At 36.8% G+C, this 13,796-nt stretch overlaps 1 protein-coding gene across 1 annotated transcript; it reads right to left on the bottom strand.

The window, feature by feature from the left end:
- Nucleotides 1–8,186: 8,186 nt before the first annotated feature.
- LOC125168357 (olfactory receptor 11G2-like) lies at nucleotides 8,187–9,165 on the bottom strand. Its single transcript, XM_047863418.1, has one exon. It carries the CDS (start codon nucleotides 9,120–9,122, stop codon nucleotides 8,187–8,189), a length of 936 nt encoding a protein of 311 aa, XP_047719374.1. The 5' UTR covers nucleotides 9,123–9,165.
- Between the last annotated feature and the right edge of the window lie 4,631 nt (nucleotides 9,166–13,796).

Below are 13,796 nucleotides of genomic sequence, written 5' to 3'. Positions count from 1 at the left end.
GTCCAGTCATATGCAGTGGCTCTCTTTGCCTATTGTGGGCAAAGTTTGGTCCCTTTTTGTTAGTGAGTCAGTCTGGGGTCACCTTGGGTCAAGTTGAGTTAGATCAGACATTTGCCTGTCCAAACCGCAGGATGTTTTCCCTTTGTTGTCCCCTGAGGAGCTTTTGTTGGTGGGAAGACTGGATGTCTGTCCCCAGCCCACTGCTGGGACAGCATTTGGACTGATGTACATGGTTACCTTCCCTTCTTCCTCATGCAGGAGTCACTTTTGGAGTAGTTCTGACTCTCGTTGGGGCTCCTTGAGCATTGCCAAACTTGGGGTACCACTTTGGATGGTCTTGGCCAAAGGTATATTTAAGGGGAGGTCAGCAGGAGAATACAGGGGTGGGATGTGGGGTGTTAGCAAGGTTTGTGTGAGTCTTCTGTGGGAGGGGATATGGAGAGGAAGCCTGGCTGGAGGAGGAATGTCCACAGGAAAACTTGAGGGCAAGGTGTACTGTTAGCAAGTTAGGTAGTGAGTGTTGGTGCTATGTTGTTTCTGTGTGTCTAGGCTGGGGGGCAGGGAAGGGGAACGGTTGCCTGCCAGCTCTTTTTTTCTTGGAGGAGTCTTCCAAGGATCCCTGCTGCACCAGCATGTGCTCTGCAATTAGTAAATAAATCTCCCTCCTGTATACCTCTTGTATTTTTCAAACTGCTGCTTCTATGCAGTATCTCCCCAGGGCTATTAGTTGTGCTGTCTGTTTAAGGGTGGGGACTCAGTTTCCTTTTCCCCTTTTGACTCTCCCAGAGTTGAGCCCACTGATTTTTAAAGTTCCTGATGTTAAGCCCTAATGATTGTAAGAACTCATGAAATTATGCCCCTCTAGTTTTCAAAGCCAAATGTTATGGGGATTCATCTTCCCCATGCAGGTTCCCTCTGCCTCGGGTGCCTGGTGTGAAGGTCTGTTTCTTTCCTCTCTCTGTGCCTGAAGCACCCCTCCCACAGCCACTCCTATGGTCTGTTTAGCTCCCCATAATGTCTCTTCCCTTCTTATCTTCTTCAGTGTGGCCTCTTCTCTACATGTAACTGTAGAGAGTCTGTTTTGCCAGTCTCTGGGTAATTTTCTGGGTTATTTACACTGATGGGGCTGTTCTATTGATGAAATGAGGTGAGTTTAGGGTCCTTTTTACTCCACCATTTTCCCTGTAAGTGGCAGCTATCATGATTTCAGTTATTTGTGCAATCTCCAACATGTTGGACAATTTTCTTTCTAAAGCCAGCACCATTTAATGTCCTGGTTGCTTCACTTGGTTCTACTTCTTTTTTCTAAGCACAAATGCATGATTCTTCTACTCTCTCATGGAAAATGGTCAGACCATGCCTGCTGTCTCTCACTGGACCATTCTATCCTATGACAGGATCTGTGGTAGGGTAATGTGACTCTCTTGACTCACTGATTTTCTCATTCAGTCCCTATTTGATTTCTAAGTGGTATGGTGGTGTAGGTTGGGTTCCATGGACATAGATGCTAAGATTTCATGCAGAAAGTTTGTTGTGGAGTTCTCTTGGGAAAAACAGCTGTACATGATTGAAGAAAGTAGTGTAGGGTAGAAGGATAAGTTGAACTGTAATCAAGTTGAAACAAAAGTTTTAGCTGTTGCCATGTGGAACCCTGTAACTGGGATGGCTGTTCAGAGTGGTTGTGGATTGAAGCAATAGTATCAGGCCTTTGTACACCAGCCCTGACCAATCATTGGATGTGAACTGACCCTAGGTAGGGCTGATAGGGATTACCCTTTGCTTTGAGGCAATTTCTGATAAGGAGGCTAGTCCTCAGCACACTAGACTTCTGTCATTTGGACAGATTGAGTGCCTCAGTCTTGAAGGAAAGATCTTGACAGCACATTACAACATCTGCTACATATGGGCCCACTGGGTGCCATATCTCATACCTATGGCACATCATAGAACATGTACTATGTGTGCTATGTGTCCTGTACCTATCCCATATCATAGAATAGAACATGTACTATAAACTCACCATCACTCTCACTGTTTTGTATATCTTTGGACCAAATATATTGGTTCTAAGAACTATGCTTCAGATGCTTTCAGCAGCTGAAATGTGTATCTTGAAATGTGTGTCTTTGTTGGTGGTGATGTCTCTGTTCTCCATGGTGATGTATATGAATCTCATATCCAGCTATTTACTAGAAATGGAGATGACTAATCACATCCCCTAATACCCTCTATAATAATGGTATCTTTTATAAAGACTCTGATTATAAACTTCCTCAATGAGGACATGAAATTTGTTCTCAGTCATATTTTTTTATTAAATTTTTTTACATTTATTTTTGAGGGAGAGAGAGAGTGTGAGCAGGGAAGGGGCAGAGAGAGGGAGACACAGAATCTGAAGCAGGCTCCAGGCTCTGAGCTGTCAACACAGAGCCCAACACAGGGCTCCAGCCCACAAACAGTGAGATCATGGCCTGAGCCGAAGTTGGACACTCTACTGACTGAGCCACCCAGGTGCCCCCTCAGTCATATCTTTTACGGAATGAATATTAGCTCGTGAATAGTTCTTCCTATTAAAAGATCCTGTTCAAGGAACCTAATTAGATTAATTGTATATCTCTGGCCTACTATACAAAATGAAAATATTTGGTAACCTTACTTTGGAGTTGCATATTATAAGGCCAAATGTAAAGGCACTATATACAGAAGTCAATAAAATATAACTTAATTTTTGTAAGATAAAGAATGAAAAAAGCCCTGATATATAGTTATAAATATTTTTATATGATTAGGAGCAGAGAGAACAGTATGAAGCACATGTACTAGATTGTTGATATTGTTTGTGTAGCAGAGATGGGTGGGGGTAGAGTGAAAAGTAGATTAAAAATTAAGTGGTGGTGGTAGAGAGTAGGAAGGAGAAAATAAAGGAGTCCACCAGAAAAAAAAAATCTCATTCATGTAAACTTGACATATGTGAAAGAGTGTGTGATTTGTGTATACAAGAATACATGAAAGGTTGGTCACTAAAGTATTAATGGTGGTTAGCTCAGAGTGGTGGGAGTTTAGATAACTTTAAAAATATTTTTATGTTTTATTGTTTGATAATTACTATAATGAGCACTTATATATTGAGCAAAGAGCAAGGTATTTTTTTTTTCTCTGTGGGTGAGAAGAATCACTGCATTAAGGAAATCTTTCCTGAATACCAATAAGTATCAGGGTATCCCTTGGAATTAAAAAGAAAGCCAAATTAATAAAAGTACGTGAAATACACAAAGTACATTCCAGCTTACATGTTTCTGGCTCAAAGAATTAGTTCTGAATGTAATATTTTAAATATAAGTATAATATTTATACTTTGATGTCCTTTAAAGATTGATTTTTGTATTTCAATACCCAAATGGTACATTTCTTCATTGTCCTCTGTTTCTTTTTACATCTATTTGTATCTATCTTAATTGTTGAATTATGAATTGTTATATCTTTTAATAGGAAGAACTATTCATATTTATTTTGATTAAAGATGCTCATTACTCATTAATGTATCAATAGGTGTGGCCAATTATAAATCACAATGGGTAGTAAGTGCCCTGTGGACCTGTATTCTAGAAATACTTCTTTTCTGTGTATTGTGGCATACTTGTAAATAGATTGTGATCTGTGAATGGTTAAGTGCATTTTTTTTTAAGAACTTGCCATGCTTTCTCACTTCTTAATATTCCTGGCTTTTATCTGTACTCTTTTTTCACTTGCTCTCATACCAATTTATAATTCCTTTGTTTATATCACATCTTGTCCATTTGCCACTTGTTTATGAGCCCTGCAAGAAAAGGAAATATATCTTACTTCTGTATATTAGTCATTTCTAGCTCAGTGTCTAGCATATTACATATATTTAATTGTTTTAATGAATAAATGATTATGGAGGAAAATAGTACAACAATAATAAAAATATAGCCACTTTCAATTTTTCATAGTTTATTTAGTCTCATGGGTCCTCAAAAGAGGAAGAATTTTCCTACTCTGCTCCAGTAGAACCAAAGAATTTTTAGTGAGATGACATCAAGAGGTTGTCAGTTTTCTTCTTTTTCATTTTCTATCAATAATCAGTCCTCTTCCTAATTTCCCAAAGAATCAAAGAATTATTAAAAAAAAGTTTCCCTGGTTCTAATTTTATACTGGAATAGTTGTAAGATTTATTTTTCAGTGTTAACATTAATGTTAAATGTTTTAATCTATGTTTAAATCTAGTATATGCGAATAGAAAGAAATTTTAAAAATGCATAGGCATATACAGTGAAAATATCTCCTTCTTTCCCTACCCCCAAACACCCAATTAACTTTCTCAAAAACAACCTCTGTCTTAGTTTCTTCTTTCTTCTTCAAGAAGCACATAATGTATTTCTGAACATAAATATATACATACTCATATAATTTTTCTTCACGTGAGAGACAGCCCAAGACAGCGATCTTTTTCATTTTGTTTTTCATTTAATGATATACTTTCAGGGTAGCTTTAGATCAAAAGATGTGTACAGATCTTAATTTTTAACAGTTATATAGTATATTTCATTCTGTGGATGTATAGTAATTCAATGTCCTTAACTGATAGGAATTTAGATCGTTCCAATCTTTTTCTATTGGAAACAGTAGTCAGTATTCTTGTAGATATACCATTTTTTAAATATGTGGATATACTATTCAGGTTAATATCTAGGAACAGAATTTCTGAGTCAAAATGAATGCTTTTTAAATTTTGATAATTTTTGTCAAAATGTCCTCCATAAGAATTGTACCAATTTTGCTCTACTAGCAAAGGAATAGATTGCTGCTTTTCCCAACATCATGTTTGATCTTCATCAACTTTTGTATTTCTCTAATTCTGAATAAAATAGAATGTCTTTTTAGATATTTGAAAATATTTGCTGTATTCTTTTTTTTATACATTTGGCACCTTTTCTATTGTGCCGAGGCTAGAAGATATTTATATATATTAAGATATTAATCTCTTGTCTGTAATTCATGTTACTATGACAGATATTCTGAAAGGCAGAAATATAAGCTGAACTGGAAGAGTAAGGACAATTTGTTGTTGTTAAAAGGGTAATAGAAAACTTTAGGTTTTGGCCTAGGATTGTATTCTTGTGTAATTTTTAAGGTCAAATACAAATAAATATTTAGGGGCTGACTGTTATTCAACATAGTATTGGAAATCCTAGCCTCAACAATCAGACAACACAAAGGAATAAAAGTATCCAAATTAGCAACGAGGAAGTCAAAGTTTCTCTCTTCACAGATGATCTGATAATCTATATGGAAAACCCAAAATATTCACCAAAAAAACCTGCTAGAACTGATCCATGAATTCAGCAAAGTTGCAGGATATAAAATCAATGCACAGAAATCAGCTGCATTCCTATACACCAATAATGAAATAACAGAAAGTGAAAGCAAGGAATCAATCTCATTTACAATTGCATCAAAAACCATAAAATACCTCGGAATAAACCTAAACAGAGGTGAAAAATTTTTTCACTGAAAACTATAGAGAGCTTATGAAAGAAATTTAAAATGAAACAAAAAATAGAAAAATATTTTATGCTCATGGGTTAGAAGAACAAATATTGTTAAAATGTTGATACTACCCAAAGCAGTCTACATATTCAATGCCATCCCTATCAAAATAACACCAGCATTATTCACAGAGCTAGAAGAAACCTAAAATTTGTATGGAACCAGAAAAGACCCCAAATAGCCAAAGCAATCCGGAAAAAGAAAACCGAAGCTGGAGACATCACAATCCTGGACTTCAAGCTGTATTACAAAGCTGTAATCATCAAGACAGTATGGTACTGGCACAAAAACAGACACTCAGATCAATGGAACAGAATAGAGAACCCAGACATCGATCCCCAAATGTATGGCCAACTAATCTTTGACAAAACAGGGAAGAATATCCAATAGAATAAAGACAGTCTCTTCAGCAAATGGTTCTGGGAAAACTGGACAGCGACGTGCAGTAAAATGAACCTGGGCCACTTTTTTACACCAGACACAAAAATAAACTCAAAATGAATAAAAGACCTAAATGTAAGACAGGAAGCCATCAGAGAAAGCAGGCAAAAACCTCTTTGACCCTGGCCACATCAACTTCTTACTCAACACATCTCCAAAGGCAAGGGCAACAAAAGCAAAACTGAACTGTTGGGACCTCTTCAAGAAAAAAAAAACTTCTGCACAGCAAGGGAAACAATCAGCAAAACTAAAAGGCAACTGACAGAATGGGAGAAGATATTTGAAAATGACATATCATAAAGGTTAGAATACAAAATCTATAGAGAACTTATCAAACTCAACACCCAAAAAATGAATAATCCAGTGAAGAATTGGGCAAAAGACATGAATAGACTTTTCTCCAAAGAAGACACCCAGATGGCCAACCGATACATGAAAAAATGCTCAATATCACTTATCATCAGAGAAATACAAATTAAAACCACAATAAGATAGCACCTCACGCCTGTCAGAATGACTAAAATGAACAACTCAGGCAATGACAGATGTTGGCAAGGATGTGGAGAAAGATAATCTCTTTTGCACTGCTGATAGAAATGTAAATTTATGCAGCCACTCTGGAAAACAGTATGGAGGATCCTGAAAAAATTAAAAATAGAACTACTCTATGACCTAGCAATTGCACTACTAGGTATTTATCCAAGGGATACAGATGTGCTGTTTCGAAGGAGCACATACACCCCAATGTTTATAGCAGTGCTATCAACAATAGCCAAAGTATAGAAAGAGCCCAAATGTCCATTGACGGATGGATAAAGAAGATGTGGTATATATACAATATAATATTACTTGGCCATCAAAACGAATGAAATCTTGCCATATGCAACTCTGTGGATAGATCTAGAGGGTATTATGCTAAGCGAAATTAGAGAAAGACAAATATCATATGGCTTTACTCATATGTGGAATTTAAGATACAAAACAGGGAAGGGAAGGGAACATAAGGGAAGGGAAGCAAAAAGAATATAAAAACAAGAAGAGGGACAAAACATAAGAGACTCTTAAATATAGAGAACAAACTGAGGGTTGCTGGAGAGGTTGTGGGTGGGGGGGATGGGCTAAATGGGTAAAGGGCATTAAGTAAGACACTTGTTGGGATGAACACTGGGTGTTATACATAGGGAATAAATCACTGGAATATATTCTTGAAATCATTATTACACTATATGCTAAGTTGCATGCAAATTAAAAAATAAATAAATAAAATTAAAAAATAAATTGGAGGCTGAATTATCCTTGTTGAAAACTAGTGAAGACACTTTTCCTCTCCTCCACCTTTTTTTTTTGAGCTTTTACTTTATAAAACTTGTAATTAATTTTTTTTTCTGTCTTTGAAATGTATGTAAAAATTAAATCTAAGTGAGCCTCTTGCCAACTTTATGACTCAGAAGTGTCTTTGTCAGGGACCTAAGAAGTCTTCTGAAATATAATCATCAATGTGGATGCTGCCCCTATCTCCCATTTTCCATGGTAGCTTAGGAGCCTAGCTTTGGTGGCCTATCTGCTAAGTTGCAAAACTATGTCAAGTAATAAAGATGTGTGTTTTTTTCCTTTGTATGAAGCCAATTAGCAAACAAAGATGGCCATCCAATTATCAGGTGAATCTATGATGAATTATGTATGACAAAGTGTGCTGTCAAATCTTTTTGAGAACTAGTTCCTATTTATCTTGAGAACATGTATGTAAATGGTTTGTATTTGCTTGGCTACATAAAGGAATGAGATTTCTTTATGTCTTTGCCATCTCTTATCAGATTGCCTGTGATTCACATATTCTCTTGTTTTAATGCTTATTCAATAATAAAACTGTTTCTTTCTCTTCTACTTTTGTGGATAGGTTTTCTGTCTTGGCAGGAGATATTTTTAATTCTATTTCTGCAACAAATTCTACCAAGTTTTTTCAATCTATGACTCTGTCATTTCTAAAATTAGGGAGATGAGTTCATCTTTGAGATCCCTTATAGCCCCATAAATTCTAGGAAAGAAGCTGTATGGTGTATAAGGTTCAAAAACAATATAAACGATTTTCTGAGTGATGTCAGGTAGTCTTCTTTTTCGCTAAGAAATTAAAAACAGATTCTGCCCCCAAATGTTTTAAACCAAGGCTCTTACTTTTATGTTCTCAACAATGTTTTCATAGCATGTTTCATATCTTTGTTCCTCAGACTATATATTATAGGGTTGATGAGTGGAGTAACTACAGAATAAAACAAAGTCACCATCTTCTGCATCCCAGCTTCACGCTCAGATGTTGGGCTCACATACATGACCATCACTGAGCCATAGAACAGTGAAACCACTGCCATATGGGACCCACAGGTGGAGAAAGCTTTTCTTCGTCCAGCTGCTGAAGGGACCCTCAACACAGCTCTCAGAACAAGAGCATAGGACACCACGATAAAGAAAAAGGGAATAAATAAGAGCAGAGAACTTAAGGTGGAGCTAGTTAACTCTATTGCAGGGGCTCTAGTACAGGTGAGGGCCAACAGGGGACCAGGATCACACAGGAAGTGGTCAATAATCCTGGATCCACAGAAGGACATTTGAGAGATGATGATGATGGGAATGAAGAACCAGAGGAAACCAAACACCCAGCAGCTGATCACAAGATTGGTGCAGAGACGTCCAGTCATAATGGTTGGATAGTGTAGAGGCCAGCAGATGGCAAGGTACCGATCAAATGCCATAATGGCCAAGAAAAAGCATTCTGTAGAACCCAAGGAGAAGAAAAAGTAGAACTGGAGAAAGCACCCAGAGAAGGAAATGACCTTGGTGTCAGAGAGGAAGTTGGCTAACATGTTGGGGACAGTGGAGGTGACATACCAGATCTCTAGGAAGGAGAAGTTGGCAAGCAAGATGTACATGGGGGTGTGGAGTCTCTGATCCCAGCGCACAGCACAGATGATGGATCCATTGCCCATGAGGGTCAGGAGGTAGATAACAGAGAAGAGCACAAAGAGGAGGATCCGCCCCTCCCTGGAGCAAGGGAAGCCCAGGAGGATGAAGCCAGTGATGGTGCTGGAGGTGTTGGGGGTGTTGGAGATATTCATGTATCTGGGAGCTGTGAAAAGACCATCAAATTATTGAATGTCTGTGTATATGGGGACCCACATATGTATTGAAACCACTCTGTGGAATGCAATAAACATTTAAATGTCAGTGGTTAGTATTTTTGTCTAATCCCGAAATATTGTTCTGGCTTAGTCATTAGACTGAAAAACACAAGCAGCCAGTGAATATGAGTGGATAGACAGAAATGTTTCTTTATTGTGAAATATATGGAAACATGCTTAATACATAAATTTATAGCTTAATAAGTTATTATACATAAACCTCCATAGTAACTACCACCAAGGTCAAGAAATAGACTATCACTTGCATCCTAGAATCCTCTCTCATGCTCCATCACAATCACTATCCTCTGCCTCTCTATTCCTCCAATTGTAACATTCTCTTTTCCTTAAGGTAATCGCTTCTTTGTTTTTATTTTAATAAAAAAGTATGCATTCCTAAACAAAAATATTTGGTTTTTCTTGTTTTTCTACTTTACATAAAGGAAAGTATACATTTGGATGGCTTCTTTTGCTCAACAGTAAGTTCGTGAAATTCATGTTGTTGCATGTATCTGTAGTTTTTCCATTTTTCCTTCTCTATACTATTACATTCCATGAATAAACCATAACATAGATTAATTATTAGCTATCAGGAATAATGCTACTATGAATATAAAGTTCATTTTTCTTGGTTCACACATGCATGCATTTCTATACGCTGGATAATAGAATATGTGCATCTTCAATTTTATTAGATTAAACTCAACAGTGTTCCATCATTATTGGACTATTTTCCGCTTACATTGACAGTACATGAGAGCTCTGATTGTCAACACCATTTTCTAATACTAAGGTCTGTATTTACCAGAGCCTGGGGAATGATGTATAGAGTGCATTTTAACTGCTTTCTCTTTTTTGTTTTCTTCTGGTGATATTAGACTGGGTAGTTCTCCTCTTGGCAGTAATTTTTTCCAAAGTAGGTGGTTACATCAGAACAGCTCTGCTTTCAGGAGAGAATAGTCCAGAAGTGATTAAGAAAAAGTAAATAAATAAATAAAAATAAAAAAAAATAGAAAAGAAAAAAGGAAAAAAAAGAAAAAAAACCTATCCTCAAACTTGGTTTAGGAGAACATTGTAATGCATGATGTAATTCACAGCCACTTCTGGGAAGTCTGTTACCATCTTACATGAACATTGAGTCTTATGATCAGTCTTTTAATTTAAATAAGACATTTCTTTACTGTACCTCCCACTTTTCCTGTATGCCTCTTCCAAGAGAGAATTCTTTGAAGTGGCTCACTCAGAAGCATCTTACTGAGCAGAAAGTTTCAAATTGAACTTTTTCATAGGCTCAAAATCAGTTTGTGTAAGTTAGTTTACCAGAAGTGACTGGGAATTAGCATAATGCTTTGCACTTAGACAGCTCTTAATGAATATTCATAAAAATGATTGAATAACACACTTTTTTTCGGTTTCCAGAGAGAGATCACACCCACAGGGCTATTTGTGGACAAAGCTAATTCAAATTGTGTGGCCTTGGAGCAGCAGACCCTTAGGACTAATGGAATCACTTTTCTGTTTTAAGGTAGTTAATGAACTCACTGATTCTATTTGGCAATGCAATCTACCAATTTCAGGAATAAAAGATTCAAATTGTAGCAAATAGCTTTAGCTCACTTCTGTTAATATAATTCTCCAGCCATCTAGGGTAGGTACAGTTGAGGGATAGGATGAACATTAATTTGGCTTTGTGGAAATAGGTCTTTGATTGTCTGGGCTGAGAATATGACTACAAAATCCACTGGTTTCTATTCCAGCTCTATGAACTGTGGAACCCGATACTATTGATCCAAAGTTAAGGTACACGGAGCAGGAAACTTGAAAAGAAGAGAAAGCTTCCTTCTAGTCACTGCTTGGGAGTGCCTCAAGGCAGAATGAGTTTAGAAGGTTATACATTTGCACAATGGCTTTATGCTTTTCTGAGTTAAAACAACAACAATAACAACAACAACAAAACCATTGTTAAATAATCCTGTCCTCAATCCTGGGTCTTAGTTATTATAGCCTCTGTAAATAGGGCATGCCTAAGGAACATGAAAAATATCTATTTCCATTATCTGGATTATAGTATCAATTAAGCAATCAAGTTATTTTTGAGAGTTGCATAGTTATCCAAGGAATCTGACAGTGGTCTATTGATGATAGTGTATTTTTGTGTTGATTTAAGAGGATTTGTGATAGGGGACCAGCAAACTGAGTAATAATTTAGAATTTATAATCTGTGTACCAAAGCTTCCCTTTCAGAGACAGATCTAGGTCTGGATTTCATATGATTTTCATGACATGGGGGACTCATCTGGTCAATAAAATTTCCCAAGGTCCTGCTATTTTATATCTTAACTTATATTACAGTAAGGCTTTTAGAGCCTCAGCTGTGGGAGGAACAGGTTCTGGTTCTTGTACCATAAACTTACACTTTCCAAATGCCCTTTCCTTTCTGATTTTAAGAACATGTGGCTAGGGACTGAGATTAAGTTTCAGATACCAAATATTCCATTTTTTGAAGGCAAACTTAAATCAGACATAAAATATCTAACATACATTTGCATTACCTTACACTGTTCTCATTCAGGATGAACATATTCACAATGTGGTCTTTTCTGAAGCAACCATTTTTCCAAATGCCCTGTTCTTCAAATGGGGCTGTTAACAAATGTTGGATCCATGACAATACATTAACTGCTAATGAATGGAAGAGGTGGCTCAAAATAAAATTTACCTAACGTGTGAAATTCACTTATGGACTTTAAATTCAATAAAATTTTCAGTAGGTCAAAATAATTCATTACTAATTGTGTTTGGGGCATTTTTAACCAAAGTGTTTTGTAGGATGTTTCTAAAAGGTTATGTTTTGCAATAATCACATTGTCCATCGCCTCAAAATATTTTCAGCAGTTTGAATGGCTTAATGTTTAAGGACTTACTTTTCCTGGTTTAGTCTAATTTTACATCCCTTCCTTTCTTTTGCACCTCACATCCAATGCATCAGCAGGATGCTTCTGTTTCTAAACTATGACTTACATCATGCACTTCTCTTTGTCTTCACTGTTTTCTCCCAATTTCAAATGACATCCTTTCTTCCTTGGACTTCTGCAGCAGCAACCTAACACAAGTCCTTGCTTCTACTTTGTTCCTCTACCCTCAGTTTTCCAAGCAGCAGCATATTACTCCTTAAAAATGGAAAAATCAATCATGTTAGCCTTTTGAGTAAAACCATTTCTTCTCAGAACAGTTCTGTGTCAGGAAGTCTCACAAAGCTGTTCTAGAAAGCTAGGAGGGATTCTAGAAAATAAGAATGGCCATCATCATTTTATGCTCAATCTAATATATTCAACAGGACTGTATTGCTACTCATCTTTTATCACTTAGCTCATTTGTACAGAAGAAACTATGATGCTTACCTGCCACAAATCTTAGCTGGAGCTGTCAGGGGAAAAAAAAAAGACTGATTCCCACTGCAGAGGGGGCTGTGAATATCACTGTGTTTATGACTCCATGCTGAGTTAGTCGACTGAGTTAATTAGCAACAATCATCTTGTTTTGGTTTACTTGTTTAATTAGTCAACCTAGGGAAGGTTGAGATAGACCACACGAGTGAGCCAGGTCATGCCATACACAGTTGGAGGAAGACATTTCCTGATCTTGGTATGTTCATCTGTTGGCCCTCTCTCCATAGCCAGGTTAGAAATGTCTCATGACAACTCAATTTCTTCCTTTACCTGGTTTGTATAGTTTCAGTGAGGGGGTTGTGACATCAGTAACATTGGTAATCTGTTTCTAGAAAATACTTAAAAGTAAGGATAATTTTCCCAATTAGGCCGGCAGGCCGGTGTGCATAACAAAAATATTGGATTTAGAGTCAAGAGCTTTTTTTTATTAGTCATAGGAAATTAATACGCAGTTACCTTAAAGTAGGCATAAAAATGCCCTCTTTAAAGGGCTGCTGTAAAGATTATTGAATGAGGTAAATGCCTGTGGAAGTACCTTGACCATTGCCTGACCAGTAAAAGCTTAAGAAATATTGGTTGTATGTGTATGGCTATAGCAAATTTGAAGAGAGCTGCAGGTAAAAGCTAGGAGATTATGACTTTTGCTCTTCTCCATACTTCATAAGCTTATTACCTGGATCAGCAAAGGGAGTTCCAAACTGAAGCTTCTCAAATTTTCTGTTTTATTTTCTTAGAGAGATGACAGTAATTAGGAGAAAAGAGGTGGAAGTGATTGTGATAAGGATCCTTGATTTTGTTTGTGGAAGGGTGGAGGGTTTATAAGCAGAGCCTGTCAGGAAGTAGTCCTGTTTTTTGGTTTTTGTTTTTTGTTTTTTTTTAAATCCTTGAGGATCCATTTACTGCTTCTAAAAGGAAAACAGTGTCAAGAGACATTTTTCTGCTTGTTATTCACTTCCCTTGGGACCTACCTTAACTTTTTTTTTTCCTATAATAATATTTTTTCCCTGTTTTAAACCTTTCACAAGTAGAATGACATTTTAACAAATCAATCGACTGGTTGTTTTATTAATTAATCAACCAATAAGTCTATCCCTAACTTCTCTAAGTGTGCCCCTGTTCAATTCCTGCCTCTTACCCCACTCTGAACTCACTCCCCAGGTAG

Source organism: Prionailurus viverrinus, chromosome B3 (assembly GCF_022837055.1).
Source record: "Prionailurus viverrinus isolate Anna chromosome B3, UM_Priviv_1.0, whole genome shotgun sequence".
NCBI lineage: Eukaryota > Metazoa > Chordata > Mammalia > Carnivora > Felidae > Prionailurus > Prionailurus viverrinus.
Note: the sequence above shows the minus strand (reverse complement) of the source record. Positions and strands in the feature narration are given on the sequence as shown.

What these genes read in the sequence shown, in the direction of transcription:
- LOC125168357 (XM_047863418.1), bottom strand. Translation starts at nt 9,122, where the DNA reads ATGAATATCTCCAACACCCCCAACACCTCCAGCACCATCACTGGCTTC.